The 26,305-nt window shown below is 38.2% G+C and overlaps 1 protein-coding gene across 1 annotated transcript in view; it reads right to left on the bottom strand.

The window, feature by feature from the left end:
- Positions 1–26,305, bottom strand: part of PKHD1L1 (PKHD1 like 1) — a 156,342-nt gene that overhangs the window by 59,909 nt on the left and 70,128 nt on the right. The window contains exons 35-49 of the mRNA XM_032610093.1: positions 25,685–25,873; positions 24,763–24,933; positions 23,995–24,221; positions 21,938–22,922; positions 17,735–17,983; positions 16,881–17,030; positions 15,283–15,457; positions 14,172–14,328; positions 13,278–13,434; positions 11,256–11,335; positions 10,654–10,783; positions 9,508–9,637; positions 5,505–5,746; positions 4,278–4,414; positions 1,219–2,248 (exon numbers count right to left, since the gene is read on the bottom strand). Of these exons, the coding sequence (XP_032465984.1) occupies positions 1,219–2,248; positions 4,278–4,414; positions 5,505–5,746; positions 9,508–9,637; positions 10,654–10,783; positions 11,256–11,335; positions 13,278–13,434; positions 14,172–14,328; positions 15,283–15,457; positions 16,881–17,030; positions 17,735–17,983; positions 21,938–22,922; positions 23,995–24,221; positions 24,763–24,933; positions 25,685–25,873 (4,209 nt within the window). The remainder of the gene's footprint in view (positions 1–1,218; positions 2,249–4,277; positions 4,415–5,504; positions 5,747–9,507; positions 9,638–10,653; positions 10,784–11,255; positions 11,336–13,277; positions 13,435–14,171; positions 14,329–15,282; positions 15,458–16,880; positions 17,031–17,734; positions 17,984–21,937; positions 22,923–23,994; positions 24,222–24,762; positions 24,934–25,684; positions 25,874–26,305) is intronic.

Genomic DNA, 26,305 nt, shown 5'->3' with positions numbered 1-26,305 from the left:
AGTTTCCTGGGGTTTTTTTTTGTCATGGGGTAAGGGGACCTCTACAAAGGCTTTGCAGTGGACTCTTCCGTCAGGGAGCTTATCATGGATGCTGCTGAAACATGGGATCTGAAGCACCCATGAGAGCCAAAGTAGGGGATGGAATGTGGGATAAGTAACTTGGCCAAGGACACACGGAAGGATACGAATCCAGGCAGTTTGAACACAGAGCTTGCGCTCTCAACCAATGGACTGTCAACAAACTTAAGAATCTAAGCTGAATTAAGTAAATGAATAAAGGTCACACAAAGCTCTGAATATTAGAACCATCTAAATGTTCTCCCTCTTAAAGCCACAGTTAGAACAGGAGACAAGTCAACAACTGTAGTTGAGAATTCAGTCTGTTTTGAGTATTGAGATGAACCTTCCATCTTTCAAAGGCTTTCAAATATCTGTAGCTTTACTTGTCAATTGTCTCTCTTATAAAGTATTATGCAGAATCATACACACACACACACACACACTTCCTATCTGATTTTGCCAAGTCATTATCATTAAAATTTTATAAAAATGCTAAACTCTAGAAACCATGATTATTTACAAAAGGATTTGACTTACTCTGAACTTGAAATGGTAGAAAAGATTTAACCTACAAAGAATGTTGAATTTTGTACTAGAGTTCCCATATTCTTTGAATCAATTCCAAATTCAGAATTTAGATTGGAAAGAAAAAGGCTAACAGCAGGCCTGTGACTTATTACTTCTCTCTAAGGTACTTGAGCAGGATACATCCAGTCTGTTGCTTATGTAAATAAACCTGGAATTTATACATTTATTGGGCATGACTGGCTGGAGAATCTGGGTAGTCATGTAAGCAGTTTCCTCTGCGTAATTAACCGAGTACAAAATGGAGGCATTCTCAAATGAAATGGCTTCCTATTGTGATCAACATTCCATAAATATTGCTCAAAATTTGCTGTTAATTCAAAACCCAAGTGCAAATGCAGGAGAAAAGGGACATATTTGGAGGTTGCATCTGATAGTTTGAGACTTTGCTAGAAAAGGATATCTCATCTATGCCTAGTGTTGACCTATATCCTTAAGTCATTAGGAAAGTTTGGCACCAGTTAAGATCTGTGATTCATCTGAGTCTGCTTTGACAATTCAACTCTCTGTGTTAACACAAACAAAAAAATATATTTCCAAAGTATTTTATCAGAAATTAAAACATCACATTACCTGTAAGTGAACCATCAACATCAATCAGTACCACTTCATGTTCCCATCGAAAGCCAGCCTTGTTTGTTGTGTGAGAATATTGGATGTCAATGAATTTTGCACTCCAGCCTCCACATCTCTCATTACAAACGCCAGTGATGGACGTCACTCCCAAAGCTGCACAGCTGGGACGGTCAAAGTTCATGAAGTGTACGGAAGATACAGTCAACCCTTCGCTAAATGGGAGAACCAGGCCTTTCATTGTGCAAAATGCAGACCCCATTCCCAGTTCATCAACATGACCAACTATTTTGGCATTTTTAATCACTGCTCCAATGGCTTCACCCCATCCTCCAACATAAGGAGCCAGGATCCTCTTCGTTTCAATTCCAGCCTCATAATTATTGACCATCACGAAGTTATGAAACTGAAGTGCACCTCCATTGACCCATTCAGCTCCTTTTTGACAATTCCAAGTAGTGAGTGAATTAAATATTGCAGGCTCTGGCACTGTAGAAGTACAAGATCCTGTCTGCATGGGGAAATATTCTTCAAATATCCACAATCCAAACCAACCTTGAGAATGAACAGTGTTATTAAAGAATTCTCCAAGAGGAACTCTTTTTTGGCAAATGTTTCGGTCATAGGATGGCCCATCAGGGTGGTTGTTCATTCGGTACCAAAAGCCAAAGTGAGTGCCACCAGCAGCTGCGTTGTGTCGTATGGTGTTGTTTGGATTGGTTACCCAAAATGCAGCTGGAGTCACGTCGTCATTCAGAAGACTAGTACTTTGCTGTACAAATACTGCCAAGTTATATTGCAGGATATTGCCATGTTCAATACCATCTTCTATAAAAAATGCTCCCCCCCTGATATCATATATAACATTCCTCTCAACCAGAAGGTGATGTGTGTTATGGATAGTAACAGCTCTGTTATAGGTCTGGTGAATTGCACAGCCTCTTACATAAGACTTAAACTGTAAATCTCCAAGCAGGTGCCAATGTATTGGATATCGCCCCAACCGGAATGCCTGGCCAGCATGGAATATCTGTCAAGCCCAGAAATCACAGCTATTTAGTGATACACACAGACTCAGAGTTTGCCTGGCTCATACTTTCTTGTTTCAAAATAATAGCCACTTTTACATTAATTATTATTAATGCATTTATATCTCCCATATTATTCCTGTTTATCATTTAAAAATGTTATCTGACCCCCAACCCACCTTGTTTTATTCAATCTATAACAGCCCATACTTGTTATCAAATGAATGAATGAACAAAAGCCATCTTCGACTCTTCTACTTTTCACCTTGCTGTTACGAAACTTTCGTGTTCAGCAAAATACCTCGTAAAAGACTTCTTTTTCTCCTTCACTTTGATTCTTTTTTAATAAGAAGAAACACTTCTTGAATGTTTACCATGTGCCAGATATTCTGCTAAATGTCTTATATGCATGGTCACAGTCTTTACCATAATCTTAGGAAGTAGCCACTTATCATAAGCTTCATTTTACAGATGAAGAAAGTGAAATTTAGAGTATCTTGTTATGGTCACAAAGTTTCATTTAAACTCACTGGTCTAATTATAGAGTTGGTGCTCTTATTAACCACTCTGCTATATTTTCAACAGGTCTACGATCTAATAAGCTAATACAGAAGATGCCTCTGTGTGTGTGCGTGTGCGTGCGTGTGTGCGTGTGCGTGTGTGTGCGTGTGTGTGGAATATGACCTCATAAGGTTTGGAAATAAATGGTAGGGCATCTATTTATTTTCATTCTTCATCTAAAAATAAAAATTAACTATTAATATTTACTATACAGATCGACACTGGCAACCTCACCCACTCCATATCCAGATGTTACATGTGTGTAACATAACCTAGGAGAAGGTTTATTTTTTACAATATGCAGTCATTGACTCTGCCACCCTCACTGCAGGTGAGTGAGCTGTTCCAAATTTAATGGATTTATGGATTTTACTAACCTTCCTTCCCACCCTTCCTCCATTCCTTCCTTTTACTGAATACTTGATAGAAACTGTGCTAAACCCAGATTATATAGGCTGAATATGAATAAGATACAGAGGAGCTCCTGATCTCTTGGGCATAACTTGCATATTTATTCTTTTATTTATATATTTGTTCAGTTAATAGTCAATTGAGAATCTGCTATAGGCTAAGTACTGTTCCAGCTACAGAGGAATCAGCAGAAAACCAGAAGGACAAAAATATCTGAACTAACTGACTTTATGTTCTAGAGGAAGAGATAAAAATCAAATTAAAAATATATCAGGAGTTATGGGTTAATAAAGAAAACAGGTGTTTGGGCAGCTATTTCAAATAAAAGTGGTGAGGAACATCCTCTCTGAAGAGATAACATTTGAGAAGAGATCTGACTGAAATGAGTGTGAACCATTTAAGTACCTGGTGGAGGAGCATTCCAAGCAGGATGAAGAGCAAGTGCAAAGAACCTGAGACGGGAGTGTGCCTGACGTGGGCAAGGGACACAGGGAGGTCTATGTGGCCAGCATGGCAGGCGCCAAGGGTAGATCACACAAGAGAGAGGCCAGCAGGGGGTCAGATCACGTGAATCCTTTGGAAAAGGCTTGGACTTTTTGTTTTAGGTGTAATAGGAAGCCACTGAAGAGCTCTGAACAGTGTTAGCAAGATCTGATTCACATTTTAAAAATTGTACTTTGGCTGTCGTGTGGAGACTTCACTGCAGATAGGGTGAAAGCAGGAAGACCAGTTAGGAGAAAAGCACAGTAGACCAGGTGAGAGGTGTTGGTGGCTTGGGTTAGGGACCAGGTGGAAACGGTAGAAAAACAGTACATTCAGGATACAGTATTTTGTGGGCAGAGTGGATAGACCTTGTTAATGAATTTGATGTGGGGTGTGATAAAAGCAGAGAAACAAAAATTTGGCATGATTAAGTGAGTGAGTAATTGGATGTATTAAAATCATCTGTTTATGTCTCCTCTACCAGATTATAAGTAGCATCTGGCAAAAAGCAGGTGCTCAATTCACATTAATTGTATGGAAAACTTTGGACAAAGCGCTAACGATAATGCCTCTTACCTCTACGTATTCTATTCTTCCAGTTACCATGTTAGCACCAGGTATCGGAGCATGAAACATAATGCATCCACCAAACTGGTCACTTCCTATTTCTTCTCCAAACCTTCCTTGGAGACATGTCTGTGTAGCAAATTCACCTTTAAAAATATTTTTTAAGATATCATAAAGAAAAACCGTGTCAAAATCCTCTAATTATATGAAGACTGTTTCTCATACCTAATAATATCTTTTTATTCACATACAATTTTAATCTCACCCTGGAACATAATTATTTGCGTTCACATTATCTCCTCCTCTGCATAGTAAGGAAGGTAAGTGCCTTGTCTTGTTCACCTTTGCAACCCCTAAAGTACTCAGGTATTTTGTTTTATTATCGCTGAATTTATTTTCCCCAAGATTTGGGATTAACATAGCTAATACGATCTTACACTGGTACAAGATTAGAACATGCATTATCTCACTTAACTCTTACAACTATAGTAGGTTGGCAGAACAGGAAGTATTTTTATTTTAAACAGGATGAAACTAGGTTTCACAATGGACATTGTGAGACCACGCAGATGAAAGGAATCAGAACGCAGGTCTTTTGACATTGATCAGTAAGCTTTGTCTTATGCTTCCCATCGAAGAAAAGGCTGTGTCTAAGCTATATCAGCTATTATTCAAGTACTTATGGGATTGTAATGGTAGTAGTGATTACATAAAATATTTAAAAGAGACTTGTGAAATGCACTGTGTTTCTTAACTACACACATACATTTATATGGTTATACACAGTTTTATAAATACATATATATATATATAATATATACGAGAACTGTGGTAACTTAATTATAGTCATGGAACCAGTTCCAACTATTGACACCTGAGAAGAAGGGACACGTGTCACTTTAGGACCAAAGTAACAAACTGCTGGTGCTTAACTCTCCAGCCTTCTCATCTCCTGTCTCAGAGATCATGGAAACCCACGTTGAGATTAAGACTCCGTCAGCCTAGACCCTGGAAAGTAACAATGAGCAGAGCCCCCCTGTTGACCCATATTGGACACGTGTAGCATCAATGAGAAATAAACCTTTATCATTTTTAATCACTAAGATTTGGGGCTTATTTATTGCTAGAGCATAACCAAGTCCATGAGTTCTCAACAGGGGCTGATTCTGCACACAGGGAAGATTTTTGCAGTGTCTATAAACATTTTAGGCGACACACTAAGGCTGCTAAGACTACCTGTGTCAAATCCATCAGGGCATGCTGGAATTTTGTTATCCCACTCCACGTTGTCAGATCCTCTTATTAAAATATTTCTTGTAAGAATTCCAATTTCTGCCCTTGCTTCAAACAGAGTTCCATCAGGGAGGGTGACAGTGATTCCTAAGTGTGTGTAATTCAGCGGATTAGTTAGCGTTATGTTCCTGCCACCAGCAGATACAGATGCAATGGTCCTTTTCTCATTCTCTTGTTGGCTGTGTCTGTAAAAATTTGAACCAAAAACTCTCAAAATTAATATAAATTAACATAACAGTGTTTTGCTGTATTTGTTTTATGCTATTCTGAACACTCATCTGTAGAACAGGAAAACTTTTTATGTCATACAATATTCTGAAGAGGAAATCCAAGACGGTATTTTACTCTTTCTTAGAGTAACTGAATAAATTTTACAGATGCATTTCAATTAAATAAATATTTTCCAAGTGCTATACTTGTTCACAGAACTGGACTAATTCTATAAAGTATTCAAAAATACTATTCATTTATAACTTTGAGGATCACAGTTGTCAACCAGGGATGCTTTCATCCCTCCAGGGGACATTTGGTAATGCCTGGACACATTTTCGGTTGTCGCAACTTGTTGGGGGTGCTATGTTGCTACTAGAAGGTAGTGGCCGAGGATGTACCCCAACGTCCTATGATACACAACAAAGAATTATCTGGTCCAAAATGTCAATAGTGCTGAGACTGAGAAACCCTTACAGAGGGAATCCATTGGAGGTTCCTAAGCAGGGAAAAGAAACGACTGAGGTGAGCTCAGGAGTTCTCATTTCTACCCATTCCTTCAACACATACCAAGTTCCAGCGAAAGGACTGGCCAAACCTATAATATACACATTCATGTACTGAGTCCTTCCAACAAAGACTTATTGAGTGTCCATCCTGTTTTCTAGGAACAGAGCAAAGTATTGGGGATACCAAGCAGAAAGTGCCCCTGAGTTCAGAGAGACATGTGTTTCTATGGCTGATTGTGTATTAACTACTAAAGCGCGATTGGTGCTGTTGACAGAGGTGCCCTTAGAGGAGTTACCTCTGTATCTTCCTGACATTCCTTTTTGATTCCTCTCTCCCTTTGCAAATCTTTTTCCTCCTTTAACTACCAGTTTAAATAACAATGTCGCATGTGAAACACGTTGAAAGGCACCTCTCTCACCTTTCCCAACTCTTCTTCTGGATTCCCAGTAAGCTCTGCGTGAGGCCCCATCAGCACTCACGGTCACCACACTGCAGTCCTACCACGCATTTACTTCTCTGTCCTTCCCATACCTGTCTGCTCCTCTAGGTAAGACACCCGTTAAATCATTCTGTATGCTGAGCACTTGGTCCAGTACGTGTCACAATTCAATCACAGTTTTTCCCTGACTGAATAAATCAATGCAGAATGAATTCCTGAGGTAAGAAGGTAGAGGAATGGAGCCCAAATAGGAAGATGATGGAATATTCCAGGGTGAGGGGCTGAGAGTCTAAATTAAACTGAGTGCATGGAAAGCTGGTGGGAGAGGCATTTCAAGGGAAGGACCAAGAGAACCTGGTGATATGCAGGAAGCGAAGAATGATGATAGTCAGAAGGTCACTAGGAAAGTTTTTATGAGGATCAAAATTAGACTGTAGGATTTAAAGGGAAAACATGGATAGCGAGAATGAAATGGAAGAAATGGGTATAATATTTAAGCAGTTCAATAATTTACAGAGAGAAAGAGAGAGAAGCTACAAGAGACAGGCGACCAAAGTTATTATTTTTTTCAAGATGGTGGGTGGATGGGGAAACTCATAATTCCAAAAGACCCAGGGAAGGAATTATAGGGGGAGAGGGCAGGGGGAGGTGAAGATTAAGGATGCTTGAGATAGGGTGTATCAATAGTACAAGATCCCTCAGGTGATTTGGACTGGCCTCTCCTGAATTCTCTTGAATTCAGATGAACAGAGATTTCTTTAGAAAAGAAGGTTCCAGGGACTTCCCTCATGGTGCAGTGGTTTAGAATTTGCCTGCCAGTGCAGGGGACATGGGTTCGATCCCTGGTCCGGGAAGATCCCACATGGTGTGGAGCAACTAAGCCCGTGCGCCTCAACTACTGAGCCTGAGCTCCAGAGCCCGTGAGCGACAACTACTGAGCCCACGTGCCACAACTACTGAAGCCCCTGTGCCTAGAGCCCGTGCTCCACAAGAGAAGCCACCAAAATGAGAAGCCCGTGCACCGCAATGAAGAGTAGCCCCCCTCGCTGCAACTAGAGAAAGCCCGCACGCAGCAACGAAGACCCAATGAAGCCAAAAAACAAAAACAAAAACAAAAGAAGTTTCTAAAAAAGCATTTTTATATGTTATATGCACCTAAATGCACCTTTTCTTCCTTTGTAATAATATCTAACACTTATCTAGCACTAACTTTGAGTCAAGTTCTGCTCTGTTTTACACATATTAACTCACTTAGTCCTTACAGTAATTCTGAGATACATACTAACAGCATTCCAATTTTAGAGAAGCACAGAGAGGTGAAATAACATGACCTCAGGCCTAGTAAGCGGTATTGCTGGGGGTTGGACCCAGGCAGACTGACTTTAGAAGTAGTATTCTTTTCGTTTTGTTTTTTTTTTTTTGTGGTACGCAGGCCTCTCACTGTTGTGGCCTCTCCCGTTGCGGAGCACAGGCTCCAGACGCGCAGGGTCAGCGGCCATGGCTCACGGGCCCAACCGCTCTGCGGCATGTGGGAGCTTCCCGGACCGGGGCATGATCCCGTGTCCCCTGCATTGGCAGACGGACTCTCAACCACTGCGCCACCAGGGAAGTCCCTAGAAGTAGTATTCTTAACCACCTGCATTACAAACTCTGAAATAGGATTTATGAATTAAATAGTGAACAATGAGTTAGATTTGGTGGGAAACTCCTTAATTCTTGTTTCTTAAAATGAAATATTCCTAAACTAAATTCTAAACTTACTCTTTTATTTCATCCCGAAAAGCTATAAATGAGGACTTTCTATTCTATTTGTAAGCCCTGTCATTTTGCTGCTTTTTAATTTTGCCATTATGCAATTCCAAGGGCAGAGAAAAAAAGAGCACTTATAAAGCTAAGTATATATTTAACACTTCCTAATGTCTGTAAGCCTATTTTTAACTTGGAAAATGACAAACCCAAAATGCCACCTTGAATTCTAATTCTATACTGAGTCACGACCTTAACATAATTTAGCTGTTTCTTGTCATAAATTACTATTTGTTCCCTGATCAGCATCGACTATATCCAATTTTGCTATTGCTTATAATTTGAACAATAAAGCAAAAATAAGGCTCCTCTTGCTTCCTCTCCCCACCAGTATTCTTGGTGTAGCTGTGTTAGTTTTGTTCGTTTTATTTCTTATTTGCTAAAGTATATAATTAAACAAATTAAGGGCCATAAGCAGCCTCGATTGTAAAATGTCAGACATGTAAAAGGTCACGTTAATCATCACTCATACTGTAATTTCCTTCCTCCCTTTTATTCAATCATTACTAACAATTTTGCTCCATGGGAGCCACTGCCAAGACTGTAAGATAAGAGTTCACTAGCTTCTTTCAAATGTGTCATTTGGTGGCGCCAAACAAAGAAGCTCATTTACATTTTTGCATGCACTGATGTACTTAGCTAAAGCTCTCACTCAGAGGTTTTCAACTGACTTTTAATAGCAGAATGCTTTTGTCAAACGAAATCTTACATGGGAACTTAACCATGAAAATGACTAAAATCTTTTATTAGTATATATTTATACTTTTTCTCATGGTAAATTCAGTCAGTGGAAACTCAACACACTGGGGGTCAACCCAATGTTAATATTTGTCAAATACATATTTGGCTGTTCATGCTTCTTTATTCTATGTTTCAAATTTAAATTAAATAGTTGTGGACCTTCTGAATCATCCCTTGTTTACACAGTTAAAAAAAATCTCTATTCTAATTCAAAATTAGCGGGTCCAGAAGACGTCATACCTGTGTCCTGTGCTTGCAATTACAATCTCATCTCCTGGTTTCCAAGTTACTGCTTCGTGTAAAATCAAAGTCCTTTCCCCTGCCTTTGCAGTATGAGCCAAACGAGTCCAAATCACAGGAACAGGCAGACCTGGAGCCAACATACAAACCGAGAATTTCCTCAGATGTGTTTTCTTGGATATTGAGAGTTTCATGCATTTTAATCTTTTCCTGGATTGAATCAATTTTGAGAAAGTTCATTTTACCTTAGCATCTTATACCTTTCTCAAAAGAGAAACATTTAGAGTGCTTGCTTTATAAAAGTAACAATCAGGTTTGTAATAACATGTATAGGTCTATAAGTTTTTAAAAAATCCTTCTGCAATGACATATCCCATTTATGATAATCTTTATATGAACTCAATATAAATTGTGTGATACTACTGTTAAAATGGGCAGAGGCCTATTATCTTTGTCATTGTTGATAGGAATTGCTTAAATTGATAATCTGGAGACAAATGAAATGTATAAATTTCTGAAAATTCTATTAGTGTATATATTTAGCATAATGTAGGACATTTATGATCAAAATGGGGTATCATCCTTATATATTCTAAACTTATAAAAGAGGTAGAGTATTGCAATGTAGAAGACTTCATATAAAAAGGATTCACACCATGTTTCCTTTAAATAATGCTACACTGATACCTCAAACATGATCATAATCATTTTTATTTGCTGATAATTTTCCACAGTACATATAGTTATAGAACAGTGCAAATATAAATTTATAGTTATATTTTAGAAAGAGCCCATTTTAAAATACAAATATAAGAAGTTATAATTTCTGCTTCTAGACTTAATGCCTTTTTGTTTAGATAGATGAATAAAGAAAACAATCAGTATGAACTGTTTCAAGTGCTAAATTAGGCAAAGGATGTGAAGGAAGGGCGTCCTAGGAGTGACCTTGGTTGTGACTCTTGGTGGTCTGTAGGGGTTGATCTAACCAGATAAAGGAGGGAAGAGATAAAGAGGGGTAAAGAGGGAACACGTAAAGACAGGAGAAGTTTGGCGAGGTTTCATTTAAAGAGAGTTATCAGGAGGATTATCTCTGGCTTCCTGGCTAGTCTCTCCTGGACCAGTTCCTTGAATCCTTTCGGCCCGTACCATGCAGATCCAGGATTCCCTCCCGCACAGCCAGTGTCTTGGCGCCATATACCGGGAGCTCAGGAGATCGCAGGTGCCCATGCAAGGTAATGACCGCCTTGTGTTGAAATGGGGAGGCTTCCGTCCCAATCTGCGAGGGATTTCACAAGCATCATTCAGAAAGTAAAACTCATCATCCACAACTCTAATCATTCAAAAGGAAAGTCTTTTCTTTTCTCCCCTCTCTTTTGAGAATCAACTGTTCCATTCTCAGTATCTTTCCTCCAAAAGATAAACCTTACATTTTCCAGTCAGCTAAATATGCGATGCCAGACCTTTGGAAAGTATACTGATTGACTTTAGCCGCATCTCAGAGCTAATTTTTTTTTCTGCTCTATTTACAATTCTGCTCTATGAAAATATGCTTTATCTTCCCATTAAAAGCACAACAGTATTCTAGGGAACTTTTAAAATCCAGAAAAAAGATTTTATGCTAAGAACAGAGACCTACGCAAAGATAAACTAGTGAGAGTTTAGCATAATTAACTGTCCATTTTACACATAATATTTTAAAAAGAAATGGAGAGGTTAGCAATGAATACAGATCAAGTTCTCTCGTATACCTGAAGAACGCCTCCATCTGTAATTAGAATATTTTCTGCCTGAAGTTCAATGTCAGCTTCATCAAATATTAGAGTTCCACCTAAAAACCATACAATTTTGAAATATATCACAAGGAATAGTCTTATTAAAAGCTATTTCTTAAATTATACACTAAAATTTAACTTCTTATTCCTATCTGCTGTCACTATGCATGTCACTTTACTTCAGCTCTTTGGCAACATGAAGTATAAAAACTTCAGACAAGGGCTTCCCTGGTGGTGCAGTGGTTGAGAGTCTGCCTGCCGATGCAGGGGACACGGGTTCGTGCCCCGGTCCTGGAGGATCCCACATGCTGCGGAGCAGCTGGGCCCGTGAGCCATGGCCGCTGAGCCTGCGCATCCGGAGCCTGTGCTCCGCAACGGGAGAGGCCACAGCAGTGAGAGGCCCACACACCGCAAAAAAAAAAAAAACAAAAAAAAAAAACTTCAGACAAGACCCAGGGAGCTGCTAGGAAGTCAAACCCCAGGGCAGATTATTCCCCCTTGATCATTTGTTATTTTAAATGTTATTAAGTAGTGCAGCTACATGAATTCTAGTTCTACAAGCACAGGACCTCAAAATATAAATTAAGAACCAAAAATTAAAATAAAAGAAAAACACTTTCCATAAACTATTGTAATGCCAACATTAGGTCTGAACTTTTATCCACTAATTTGCACTAGCAACAGCTATAGCCTGATTAGCGTTATTAAAGAATGTGCTGAGATACGTTTTTTAAGAGACTGATGTAAATTTGTGAACAGTGAAACTTTACCTATCCAAAGGTTCAGTAGTTAATAACTTCAAATAACTGAAACACTGCTGGTGTCCCAGAAGTTAAAACAAAAACAAAATGCAAAGGCCTATGAACAGCTAAAACCATTATGGCAAAGTTTATATACTAAAGCCTCAAGTGTTTTACTCTCGCCAATTATTGTTTCTTTTACACACAATTGTCACAGTTCTGGTTATTTAGCTTGCTGTATTAAAAATAAGATATTAAGAAGCAGAGAGAACTTCATGTAACAGTTGAAAGCAGGTTCACAGGCAAAGGTTAAATCACAACCTGGCATCCAAGAGGAGTCAGGGGGGTCATTTAGTATAGAATTTAACAAATCTCTATGATTTTTATAACCCCTATAGGACCCACTATACTAGTGTTTTTCTAAATGGGAAATACGTTTTTACTGTTGTAATCCACTCCATGTGCATTGGTGTATATACACACACACACACACACACACACAGTTATTGAAACAAAAGTTTCATGAAACACTTGACTTTAAAAGATGCTTACCCATATAAAAGATGCAGTACACTCAGATATTTTCTTTTTTTTTTTTTTTTTTTTTTTTGGGGTATGCGGGCCTCTCACTGCTGCGGCCTCTCCCGTTGTGGAGAACAGGCTCTGGATGCACAGGCTCAGCGGCCATGGCTCACAGGCCCAGCCGCTCCGCAGCATGTGGGATCTTCCTGGACCGGGGCACGAACCCGTGTCCCCTGCATCGGCAGGCGGACTCTCAACCACTGCGCCACCAGGGAAGCCCCCACTCAGATATTTTCTATTCTATTTCATTAAAAGATTCTGGTTGCAATGCAATAAAAAATTTCATAACCACAAATGGATTATAATACTCAATTTAAAGAACTCAGTACTAAACTCTGTATTCAAAACCTGATACAACTATGGATGCTCATAATCATGAATTTTGATTAAATTAACTTCACAGGGCTTTCCTGGTGGCGTAGTGGTTGAGCGTCCGCCTGCCGATGCAGGGGACACGGGTTCGTGCCCCAGTTCCGGGAAGATCCCACGTGCCGCGAAGCGGCTGGGCCTGTGAGCCATGGCCGCTGAGCCTGCACGTCTGGAGCCTGTGTTCCGCAGCGAGAGGGGCACAACAGTGACAGACCCGCGTGCCGCAAAAAAAAAAAAAAAAAGATAAATTAACTTCACAGAACCATTTCACAGGCAGAGTCTAATAAACAGATTTCCAGAAATTTACCCTGAATAAGCAACATTTTCAGGATAGGGGTATTCTGATCCAGCAAAATTGTCTGTCCTTTTGTAATAACAACTAGTGAGCCTTCCTCTGGGGGCGATGCTCCTCCCCACGAGAAGTTGGAGGACCAAGCATCAACATATAGGAAGTCAGCATTATCCTGTAATAGAAATGAGAGACTTTTCAATTTAGAGGTTTTATCACAATTCTTCATTTAATTCCTCAAAATGAAGAAATCTAAAACAATGAACATTTTCATTAAGTATAACCTACTTTAAGTATGTTAGAGCTGCCTGTTGATTAATTTCACAATAATAAAAAACTAAAAAAGCTATTACCAATTACCCTGCAATCCTGAATAATGAGAAATCTGAAATAATAAAATTTTAGTAACAAGCAAAAAAAAATAACCTACTTTAAATTTATTATAGTCACATCTTAGTTATTTTTTGGAGACATTAACAAAGTAAAAGGTCCATTAATGGGACCTCTCTGGTGGTGCAGTGGTTAAGGATCCGCCTGCCAATGCAGGGGACACGGGTTCAATCTGAACCAGGAAGATCCCACATGGCGTGGAGCAACTAAGCCCGTGCACCACAACTACTGAGCCTGAGCTCTAGAGCCCACGAGCCACAACTACTGAGCCCACATGCCACAACTACTGAAGCCCATACGCCTAGAGCCTGTGCTCCACAACAAGAGAATTAACCACAATGAGAAGTCCGCGTGCCACGACGAAGAGTAGCCCCCGCTTGCCACAACTAGAGAAAGCCCATGCGCAGCAACAAAGACCCAACACAGCCAAAAAAACCCCAACAACTCCATTACCAATTACTTCACCTCCCATAAGGCTAGTTTTTCTATTGCTGAGACTACTCTATCCAGCAGCACTGTTACCAGTTTGGCCATGCCGATGCTTCTGATGTTGACATGCACTGGAGCCCACCCTGAAGGAGTGTGGGCATTTGTCACGCAGATGATATATGTCTTGTTGGAATACTCAATATCACATTTGGCTTCAGCTATGGTAACAAGAACATCCTGTATATTTTCACTGTAAAGTAAAAAAAAGAAAACAAAACATTGACGTTTTTCTCGAATGTCTAGGTCCCATTGTCAAACCCTATTATTCATACGCATTATTGTAAAATTAATGATCTTACCTATGAGCTATCAAAGTGCAGACTGACACTTTTTTTCAGTAGTAAAACTTCAAAATATTTGTTGAGAAAAAAGTAAACAAAGAGATTGAGAGGTCAGGAAATAAAACTGTACAAACTAGCAAGTATTGCAGTGCTGGAGAAAAACTGCTTGGGTTCAAATTATTGAGAAGTTCTACATTGGTCTCCAAGCAGGCACCTATGTAAGACACTTTCAGCGATTATCTTGCCTATGTGACATTTTTTGTCACATTCACAGACTTTGGAATTTAATCTCCATGTAAAAATGCAAGTCCAAGGTAGTTACAGGTACTTGAGGAATTAACATTGCCCGCTGTGATTTAAATGATCTGGGGTTGTGAAGTCAAACTTAATGTACTTGAGGGATGATGATAGGGCAGTACATAAAATTTGAGCCAAAATAATGAATATGTTTATGAAGAAGGAACCTAAACAGTTACAGTGAAATGGATGAAGAGATGTTTCACTGAGCCAATGAAGCAGATGATGGTTGGAGATGAGATTCTGGGGAAAGTGTAACAGTAAAGTGACTTACACCTGTGATGTTACTTACTAAGATCTGGGGCAAGTTATTTAGCCTCTCTAATTTTAGTCTTCTAGCCATAAAATGGTATTAAACAATACCTAAGAAGGTAAGGCAGGAAGTTTCTATGGGGTAGAAAGGTTCCTGACACAGAGTATGTAGTCAGTAAATGTAGTGTGGCTTTTGAGCAAGTGGGTAGACTTTACATGACTATATTCAAACACTGTCCTGGCGCACGGGAAAGCAGGCATAACAGCTGGAGTCCGGAAAGATTCACTGATGTATATGCATGTGAAGACAGTACCTGAAGCCGGATCCCAGGACTGTAAGTCTGGTGCCCCCTGTTGTACTGCCTCTCCTGGGAGCTATTTCAGTGATGAGTGGAGTCATTGACATGGTGTATATAAAAGGAGTCGTGGACTGAGATGAAGTCTTCCCATTGACCACACTCACTTCACAGGCTTGCTTGGGTCCCCTGCCTATGATAAGAGGAATCAAACTGAGTTCGATTCTGCCATTAGGCCCTTATTCACGTCCAAAACTCCCAAATATTTTTAATAACATCTTCCTTTTCCCAAAGTCACTTTCACAGGCTCTACGTGAAGTAATAAAGATCTCTAGCAATAGGCAAACACATCACAAAATTCACACACATCATCAACAGGGGAAAAACCCTTAGATCCTCCCTCAGAGCCTCTTATTGTAGACAATTCTACAAACCTGCCTGTTTGGTTTTCCAGTCCTAGAGGATTCAACACTGCAAATTAGAGAGGACGGAAGGAAGAACGGCTAATAGCAAGCACGCTGACAGCTGAAAGCGAGGTAACAGACAGAAAAGCTACAAAAACTCAATACAAAAACGCTGAAAAAAGAAGCGGAGCTACTGTTAAGGTAAACAAACCTTGACAAATCTTTATAGCATTACTGCACTAAAAAAAAAATCAGAATACAAACTCTGATGTTGAAATGATAAGTAAGCCCAGTCACAAAAGTGTTACATTTTCTTCAGTATTCTTTAAGAAGTCAGAAGAAGCAAAAACGTTTAGAAAAGCTTCATCACATTTTGTTAATGTTTTAAAAAAATGTTTGTGCATAAACCATATCCTTTATTCATCTATATTATTCTCTTTAGTTCTTCTTAAATTTTGTTAGATGATTAAAATCTGTTGTGTACTTAAAATACCAGATACTTAAACTTCACAGTAATCCACTGAACTAGGGTTAATATTGTCTCCATTCAATAGATGGACAAACTGAAACAGACAGGAGTAAGTTACTTAGCTGAGGTGACAGTTAGTGGCAAAACAAATTCAGGGGCTCCTTAGAGCCCAGACTTTTAACCACTAAGTAAAAATAAATAAGAGTAATAATAATAGCAAATCACATATCATGTTTCAGATACCATTCTATCCACTTCACATACATTAACTTATCAAGCCTCACAATAAGTAGGCTAGTGGGATCATTTTCATTTTACAGAAGAGGAAACTAAGACACAGAGAGCTTGAATAACTTGCCCAAAGACATAGCTTGCATTTGAATCTTGGCAATGAATTACCGGAGTTCATCCTCATAACCATTATACTATCCCCCCTTTAAGGGAAAGTTAATACTCCAATAGGAACTAAAAACATGTTCTCCATTTGGCATGTTCTTTATGTGATAAACTGAAAAACTGCAATTTACTAAAAACAATTCAGTCTAACCCAAATGTCATGAATCTTGGAAAATATTATAAGCCTAGAAAACAAAATTCTGAAGAAATTGCTTAAAATCAGGAAATTCATAAAGGTGATTCAATTGCCCCAAATGAATACAAAAAATTGAAAAAAGAAATTCAGACCCACCTCTATAAAATTGAACAGTTCTCAAAGACTTCCATTCTTTTTTCTGACTACTTACCATTATTAGGTGGAACTTCACATAATAATGTTGTGCAATTAGATTTCAGTCTGTTGACTGCACATTTGGAGGTACAAACTAATACAACTGAATTCTGTGGATTAAACCCAGTGCCTGTCACAGTCATGGTTTGACCACCACCGAAGCTCCCTAGTGAAGACATATAAAAGGGAAAGACAAAGTTAATGAAAAGAAAACCTCCTCTGTACATATATTTAACTTTATTTTAACACCTGAAATGGAAGCAAGTTTCATTAAATGAAAAGATTCGAAGAATTGAAATTATTTATATTATATTATATTAGTGCAACAGAATCTCTTTTGATTGTAGTTTTTTAAAACCTTCACTGAGTAAATGTCACATCTGGTCATTTATTTAAACTACTTCTAGGAACTAAAATTTTATTTAAAAGAAATGTCACAAAGAATTTGAGTAGTCAAAACACAAATGTAAAGTTACCATTTTAGTTAAAAGCACATTGGTTATGCTTAAGGTTTTTAACCACTAAAATAATTTTCAAACAGAAAAAAAATACTTATTTAGATAGACATAATTACAGGCCAGTGATATCTAAACATGATTTTAAAACAATTTCCAAATAAAACCTGGACATTGTCAATAATATTAAATTTTAAATAAATTATATAGCACAAGAGAAATATAGGCATTAAACAAATATTTTGAAATGATTGATACCCTTGCATGCTTATTAATTTGATGCATAAACAAAAATATTTTAGTGTGTTATAGGAACTACACATTTTAGCAGGGTTTGAAGAATATGTTTCTTTCTAAATAAATGTTTACTGAAACAATATAAAATATTTCTAGGTTCTGGTACATTCATGCGTACCTTGGCTTGGATGAATATTGTGAATAGTAAGTGGGTACTCAAATACGACTGTGGACACAGCAGAGCCTTTTGTCTTATGATGCATCATAACAGGAAAAGTGCCACCAGCATGATCTCCAGCAATGCATTGCAATACAGTATCATTGACCATGGTCACATTACACTGAATGTTATTTATCATCACTGAAATTTCCAAGATATCAATACCAAAATTTGACCCATTGATCTGAATTTCAGTCCCTGGAGGACCTTAAAAACAAAAAGCAAACCATATAAATATAAATGTATACCTAAATTCCAATACTTGCACATGCATTTAAAGATATACCCATGTACTTACATAAACAAAATAATATCCAGTGTTTTAAAACTAATATAAATACCAACAGTACATGTCATGTCATATACATTTTGGCTATAATTTCATTGCAGTCTATGGTATCTTGATTATAAGATATTTATCTCAATGTCCATTATTTTCTAGCACATCTGTCCATTCTACAGATGAAAGTTGTAAGTTACTAATAATTCAGGCTAATGGAAAAGAGAGAAGATCTAGAATGTCTGAAGAATGAATGAATGCCTGGAGCAGTGGGTGGTGGGTTAGAGCATATTTAGGGATGAGGTTTACTTTTTAAAACTTTTGGTACTTTCCTGATATTTGCAACTCTTCTGATGAATGGACTATTTTTCTTAATTCAAATATTTTCAATATATATGACTTGATAAACAAATTATGATATATAAATAATTAGGTCTAAGATAGTAAATACAGAAACAAGGAATTAATTTAAAGACTTATAGATGAATGTTGATGTTAATGCCTTGAATAAATGTACATAGAATAAAGTATCTCAATCCTTCTGTTCCCTTCCTTCCTTCTTTTGACAAAAAGCATTGACGGCATTACACACATGGAATTTTTCACAGGGCATCCAAACACAGACCTACGTACCTAAATAATAAGTGAATAGTTATTAATCAACATAACTTGTTACAAATGCAGAGTCACCACGTATTAGTTTGCTTTTAATTCAAGTAGTAACAGTAAAAATAACTACATAATTGACCATAGTAAGTGTCACTGAAATGTAAGTTGCCATTTTAAAGACCATAGATATTGAGATCTTTCAAGTTACGAATAGTTTTAAGATACAAGATTAAAAAATGTTTTCAGGTCTTAAGTTTTTAATCTTCTCTGGTATTTTCACCTTTCATATGGAAGTGTTCTAAGTGTGATGTATACCTTGCCTCTTCAGTAAATAAAATATTAGGTGGGCCAAAAGGTTTGAACGTTTTTTTCCGTAAGATGGCTCTAGTAGCACTTAGTTGTCTTTAACTTCATTTGAAACAATTTTGTTAGACTGTATGTGACAGCTGTCATATCAGCGTGCATTTAAAAAAAGACATCAAAATTGGTGAATTTTTGTGTAGCCATTTTAATATTGAAGATGGGAGAAAAAAAGCAACATTTTTGGCATATTATACTTTATTATTTCAAGAAAGGTAAAAATGCCAACTGAAACGCAAAAAAAAGATTTGTGCAGTGTATGGAGAAGGTGCTGTGACTGATCAAACATGTCAAAAGTGGTTTGCGAAGTTTCATGTTGGAGATTTCTCTCTGGACAATGCTCCACGGTCGGGTAGACCAGTTGAAGTTGATAGCGATCAAATTGAGACATTAATTGAGATCAACATTATACCATCCAGGAGACAGCCAACATACTCAAAATATCCAAATCAAGCATTGAAAATCATTTGCACCAGCTTGGTTATGTTCATCGCTTTGATGTTTGGGTTCCACTTAAGCAAAAAAACCCTTTTTGACCATATTTGCACATGAAGTTGTCTACTGAAACGTCACAGAAACGTTCTGTTTTTAAAACAAATTGTGATGGGCGATGAAAAGTGGATACTGTACAATAATGTGAAACAGAAGAGATCGTGGGGCAAGTGAAATGAACCAATACCGACCACACCAAAGGCCGGTCTTCATCCAAAGAAGGTGATGTTGTGTATATGGTTGGAATGGAAGGGAGTCCTCTATTATGAGCTCCTTCTGGAAAACCAAACGATTAATTCCAACAAGTACTGCTCCCAATTAGCCCAAGTGAAAGCAGCACTCAATGAAAAGCGTCCAGAATTAGTCAACAGAAAACACATAATTTTCCATCAGGATAACGCAAGGCCAAATGTTTCTTTGATGACCAGGCAAAAACTGTTACAGCTTGGCTGGGAAGTTCTGATTCATCTGCTGTATTCACTAGACATTGCACCTTTGGATTTCCATTTATTTCGATCTTTACAAAATTCTCTTAATGGAAAAAATTTCAATTCCCTGGAAGACTGTAAAAGGCACCTGGACCAGTTCTTTGCTCAAAAAGACGAAACGTTTTGGGAAGATGGAATTACGAGTTGCCTGAAAAACGGCAAAGTAGTTGGAACAAAAGGGTGAATACGTTGTTCAATAAAGTTCTTGGTGAAAATGAAAAATGTGCTTTTTATTTTTACTTAAAAACCGAAGGCACTTTTTGGCCAACCCAATAGCTCAGTTCTCACTTGTCTACAAGTCTCATCTATCTTTTTTTTTTTTTTTTTTGCGGTACGCAGGCCTCTCACTGTTGTGGCCTCTCCAGTCGCGGAGCACAGGCTCCGGACATGCAGGCTCAGCGGCCATGGCTCACGGGACCAGCCACTCCGCGGCATGTGGGATCTTCCCGGACTGGGGCATGAACCCGCGTCCCCTGCATCAGCAGGCGGATTCTCAACCACTGCGCCACCAGGGAAGCCCTCGTCTATCTTCAGATACATTGTTTTGAAAGATACATTCAAAGAGAGATGAGACAGAAATGGTTCATGGAAATAAGGAACATATGCCAATATGTTCTTCATTTGCAATGATTGCAAATATATGGGAGGAAGTATGCCATTGCTACTGTTAATATTTGCTTTTTAAAATTCTAAATGAGAAAATTTGATGTCTAAAAGAAAATTTCAATAGCAAACTTCTTGAAGGCACAGAATACATCTTACCCAAACCTGATACATTTCCTGGCACTGTAAATTAACAAAGACTTTTTTTAAAAGGCCAACATTTAATAAGTTCTTTATTTTATTTATTTTTTAAAAAATATTTATTTATTTATTTGGCTGCACTGGGTCTTAGTTGCAGCTGACAGGCTCCTTAGTTGCAGCTCGCTGGCTCCTTAGTTGTGGCAGGCAGCCTCCTTAGTTGTGGCATGTGAACTCTTAGTTGCGGCATGCATGTGGGATTTAGTTCCCTGACCAGGGATCGAACCTGGGCCCCCTGCATTGGAGCATGGAGTCTTATCCACTGCACTACCAGGGAAGTCCCTTAATAAGTTCTTTATTAAAGGAAACTTTTACGTTGCATTATATGAATGAGATTTTTTAACCGTATGAGGAAGGTATCTGCATGTGTAAGGAAACTGATATTTTAAGAAACTCGTCCAAAGTTTCACCACTGGAAAGTAGAAGAACCAAGGTGTGAATCCAGGTATTAAGGCCATGTTCTCAGCCATTAGACTATAGCTGCCTCTTCAGAAATCATTACATAGATGATAAGCATTCCAATAGCTTGAAGGTGATCAGAAACAGCATAACATAATGACAAAGGATCAGGAAGACATCTCAATCTATTCTTAGCTCAGAAGACCAAGTCATACTAAATAATTAAGTAAATCCTATTTTATAATATTTTTTCCACCTGAATGGGCCAATTACCCCCTTAAAAGGAATTCTGTTGTGTTAATAAAGTTAAAAATCAATTGTAGTTTCCTGGAAACAAGATACTCTAAAAAATTCTCAATGTTAATAAGATGAACTACTTACGAAGTTTAACAGGTATTGCCTGTCATATTAACATTAGTGACATAAATTAATAACCAATTTTAGTCCACAGGTATCCATCTATTTCTTCCTCATTTTGAAATTTAGGTGAAGTTAATGGGGATTTTGTTTTAAAACAGAAATGGGAATTTGGCCAAAAATTTTATCCCAAGAATGTGCAAAAAATAATCACACAATAGAGACTACACAGAACTCAAATCCTATGTATTGATTAAGAGGGTTTGTCTAAAAACATATCCTAAAAATCATTTGTAAACATTATTCCAATTCTATGCTAGTAAATATTACTGATCATAGTATATCAAGACACCAAAAAAGCAGGTATTGGCGTACCTGTACTTGGGATAACTCCTCTGAGAAGTGGAGTATCTTCCAAGGCATACGTAAATGACAGAGGTGGATAAGCGACTGCATTCACAGAGATCTTTACACTGACCCTTCCAGCTGTCCCTGCTGGGGTACGGCAGTAGACTTCACTGGAATTGACAGAAATAATTTGGCAAGGTTCATCCCCAACAGTGACTGTGGTGTTGCCTGGATAGAAGCCATTTCCAGTGATCATCAAAGTAGTGCCACCACCAATGCTTCCAGAAGTTGGTGTGACAGATGCTACTGGGGGGCTGCTGACAGTAAGGTTTCCCAGAGCTAAGCCTTTCATTCCCACCACAACACTAAGAGGATAAATTCCAGCCGGAAGAGAAGTCACAAGAACAGTGATGTTATTTTCATTAACATCGATTGCTCTAAACCGTTGGTTTCCAATGAAAACAGAAATGTCCTCCAAGATAGTGCCAAAACCTTCTCCTTCAATAAGAACTTTTACAGATCCTTTGACGGTGTTTGGGGAGATTCTTGTTACAAAAGCAGTGATGCTTTCTAAGTATGAAAAGCTGCAGTTCCCTTGACACAGGGCAGGCACTCCGTGGATCAGAAGATTTACCTTCACAAGCTGCTGCGGAGCAGGAGATGTTTCACATTCAATGGCTGTATAATTCACTGACAGAACTTCACATGGAAAATGACCCATAAGGACTTGTACACCAGCAGAAGGAACTGCAAATCCAGAGCCTTTTATGGTCACTTTTGTCATTCCTGTAGTTGACCCTGCATTTGGTAATACCACGTCGATGTTTGGCAAAAGTACAAATCGCCTATCAAATTCACTGGACAGTGTGTTGATAGCAGTTCCCAGATTGTAGACAGTTACTGTGACAATTTCCCTGATGCCAACATCCATTGAGTTTTGAGGGTCAATATGACACACAATGGAATTATTACTACTTTCTTCTACAACACAGGGATAGCTACCAATTGTAACCTGAAAATAAAATGAACATGAAAACAAGTCAATACATTACTCTAGTGTGAACTTAAATTTTGTATTAGCAACAACTAAATTTAAAAACCTGGTGGAGCAGTGGTTAAGAATCTGCCTGCCAATGGAGGGGACATGGGTTCGAGCCCTGGTCCGGGAAGACCCCACATGCCGTGGAGCAACTAAACCCGTTTGCCACAACTACTGAGCCTGAGCTCTAGAGCCCTCGAGCCACAACTACTGAAGCCCGCACGCCTAGAGCCCCATGCTCCACAACAAGGGAGGCCACCGCAATGAGGAGCCCGTGCACCGCAACGAAGAGTAGCCCCCGCTCTCCGCAACTAGAGAAAGCCCGTGCACAGCAACAAAGACCCAATGCAGCCAAAAAATCAATCAATCAATCAATAAATTTTTAAAAAATCGATCAAGTGCAAACTTTTTTTTCATGAAATTAATTTGGGGGCTGATTAAGGCATACCTTGGATTAATCTTAAACTAAATTATGATCATACACAAATGTTCATAGTTACATTATTGATAATAGCCAAAAAGGTGAAAACAACCCAAATGTCCATGAACTAATGAATGGATCAATAAAATGTATACACTATGCAGTGGAATATTTTTCAGTCATAAAAAGAAATGAAGTACTGCTACATGGTACATCATGGATCAACCTTGAAAACATTATGCTTCGTGAATACAGCTAGTCACAAATGACTACATATTGTATGATTCTATTTATAAGAATATGCACAATAGGCAAATCCACAGAGACAGAAAAATTAGTGGTTGTTTAGGGCCAGGAAGTACGGAGGGGTTGGGGGTAATATCTAAGGACTGTGGGGTTCCTTTTTGGGGCAAAGAAAATGTTCTAAAATTGACTGTGGTGATGGATGCACAAGTCTACGAACATACCAAAAGCTTCTGAATTGTACACGTTAAATGGGCGAGTCGTATGGTGTGTGAATTATATCACAATTAAGCTGTCATAAATTAAACTACGAGGTTATGGATGAAACATCTTCCTTTTATTGTGTATACAGAAGTAAAAAGGAGATCTTTATATTCTTACCTTATTAGCACATGTGAGATTACTGAAGCCACGTCCAGTAATTGTTATCAATTCATTTAGTGTTCCGATGGATGGACTAATGTTGCTTATAGATGGTGAAAAACAACTTGAAAGCTCAAAGAGCAATCTATCTGAATGTGCAAACCCGGTACTGTTCAGGCCACACAGGGGTTCTGTCGCCAGGCAGCCTGTCACAGAGCTTCCTAAGCGCAAATTCACGGGTCCTCCTTTAGACAAAAGAATTGTCTGTAAGTCATGGATAAAATTCTAAAACAAGAATTGTTTTCAGACTGCATTACTCTAATTTTGATGATGGTGGTTTGTATTCTGGTAAGTCTTTTTTTCCCAAATGACAAGAGACCCAGGCGGTTCAAAGTTAAAAGAAAGACCTGGACAAAGATGATACAGTAAAGAGTGAATAAAAAATTAATTTATTTTTCAATTTGTCTAAGGCCAGACCCTCTGGGGAAAATAAAACAACATCATCTCACATTTTAATATATTTTCAGGCACTTACAGAGTATCAGAACTTTTTCACATTAACATCTCATTTGAGGCACATAAGGATTCTGGGAGACTGACAGGACAACATTAACATGATCCCCTTATTTTATAGAATAAATTCTAGCCTCAGAGCAGTCCCGACCTATTCAAGGTCATGCGGCTAGTGAGAGACAGTTAGCCCCAGTCATCTGCCTTCTACTCCAGAAAGGTTGCATATACCCTGGGTCACCGAAGTGACACGGTTTCTACCTTTAACCTTCTTACCCTGAGCATATGTGGCTTCAGTGCCACCCACAAACAGGTGCAGGGGAATGTGCCTGGTTTCAGCTGGTAAAACGTTAATGACTCCTTGGAGAAAAATGGAGTGGGCCTCATCAACATACCCGCTGCTATAATAATGGATTCCAGGTGAAGTAAATTGGTAAGAAAATGAACCTACCATAAAATGAGATTGAACATAATAAATACAAGCAATTAATGCATCTTTGAAAAGAAATTTGAAATAATCATTCAAACGTGCATGCAGGTGACAGGTTTCTTATTTTTCATGCATGTGATATTTCAACAGGAAGTAGTAAGGAAATGACACTGTCTTGTATAATGAAATTATATTCTAGGAAGGCAAGATCCAGCATTAATTTTTCTAGAGAAACCATGTTAAACCTGGCATAATTCACAGAATCTTAAAGAAAAACTCAACATGCAATGAAAAACAGTTTGTGTTCATGAGTAAAAAGTTCAAACTGCTACACGTGTAGAACAAAACAGGCAGTCTAAAAGGCACACTGTACGCTAAGTTGTCCTAGAAGAAAGACTGATTTTAAAGCTGATTCCAATCAACAGAAGTTCATACTTGCTTTCAGATTGGTATGATTAAAACACATACTTCAATTTTCTTTGTATTTCGCTTGTTTCAATATATTTTTCTGGTTGATTATTCCAGAATGAATAGAGATATTTCTGATATCAGAACTCATCTCTGATGTATAAAATACCTTGCTGACATTCATTTGGAATATTTTATAAATTTGTAATATTTTTACTATAGCAATAAAATGCCAGCTAAATCATTCTGTGTATTTGTATATATGATTTATGCAAAAGTATTTTAAATCTAAACAAATTTCTTTTTATTATATCTGGGAAAAAGAAGCATGATGCAAAACGCAACAAAGCGGAAACATACCTGATGCAGATTTTTCTCTTCTATTGGTAAATCCTTTGCCATCATAAATTACACTTCCAGGACTGGAGACAGAGAAAACTCTATATCCTATTCCCCTGAGATATGGATGTGCTTGCCAATGCCATGTCACTGTGTCTCCCACAGACACATTTAAGACTGATGGTGACCAGGCGTAACCTAATCCGTGTACTGGGAGCAAGAATTGAGTCATATTTTTAAAGAAAAAAGGAAAAGGAGTAAAAATTCTTAATAATTATCTTTGAAAATATTTCCTTTTTATACAGCCACGAGTGAAAAAACTTTTTAATTAACATTGTAAAACTTTTACATGTCTACTTTAAACACATAATAAAAATAAACAGAAATAATGGAAAGTAACATAATGAGAAGCTAAGGAAAAGATAAACCACACAACTCCAAAACTGATGACCGAGAGGCAATTTGAAAAAGATCAGAGTCAATAAACAAGTTGTTCAGAAATGTCACATGGAATATTTTTAAAAGCTCTGATCAATTCTTTTTTTTTTGGTGATACGCGGGCCTCTCACTGTCGTGGCCTCTCTTGTTGTGGAGCACAGGCTCCAGACGCGCAGGCTCAGTAGTTGTGGCTCACGGGCCCAG

The sequence above is a fragment of the Phocoena sinus genome, chromosome 17 (assembly GCF_008692025.1).
Source record: "Phocoena sinus isolate mPhoSin1 chromosome 17, mPhoSin1.pri, whole genome shotgun sequence".
Lineage (NCBI taxonomy): Eukaryota > Metazoa > Chordata > Mammalia > Artiodactyla > Phocoenidae > Phocoena > Phocoena sinus.
The sequence above is the reverse complement of the archived record's forward strand: the minus strand, read 5'-3'. Positions and strand labels throughout refer to the sequence as shown.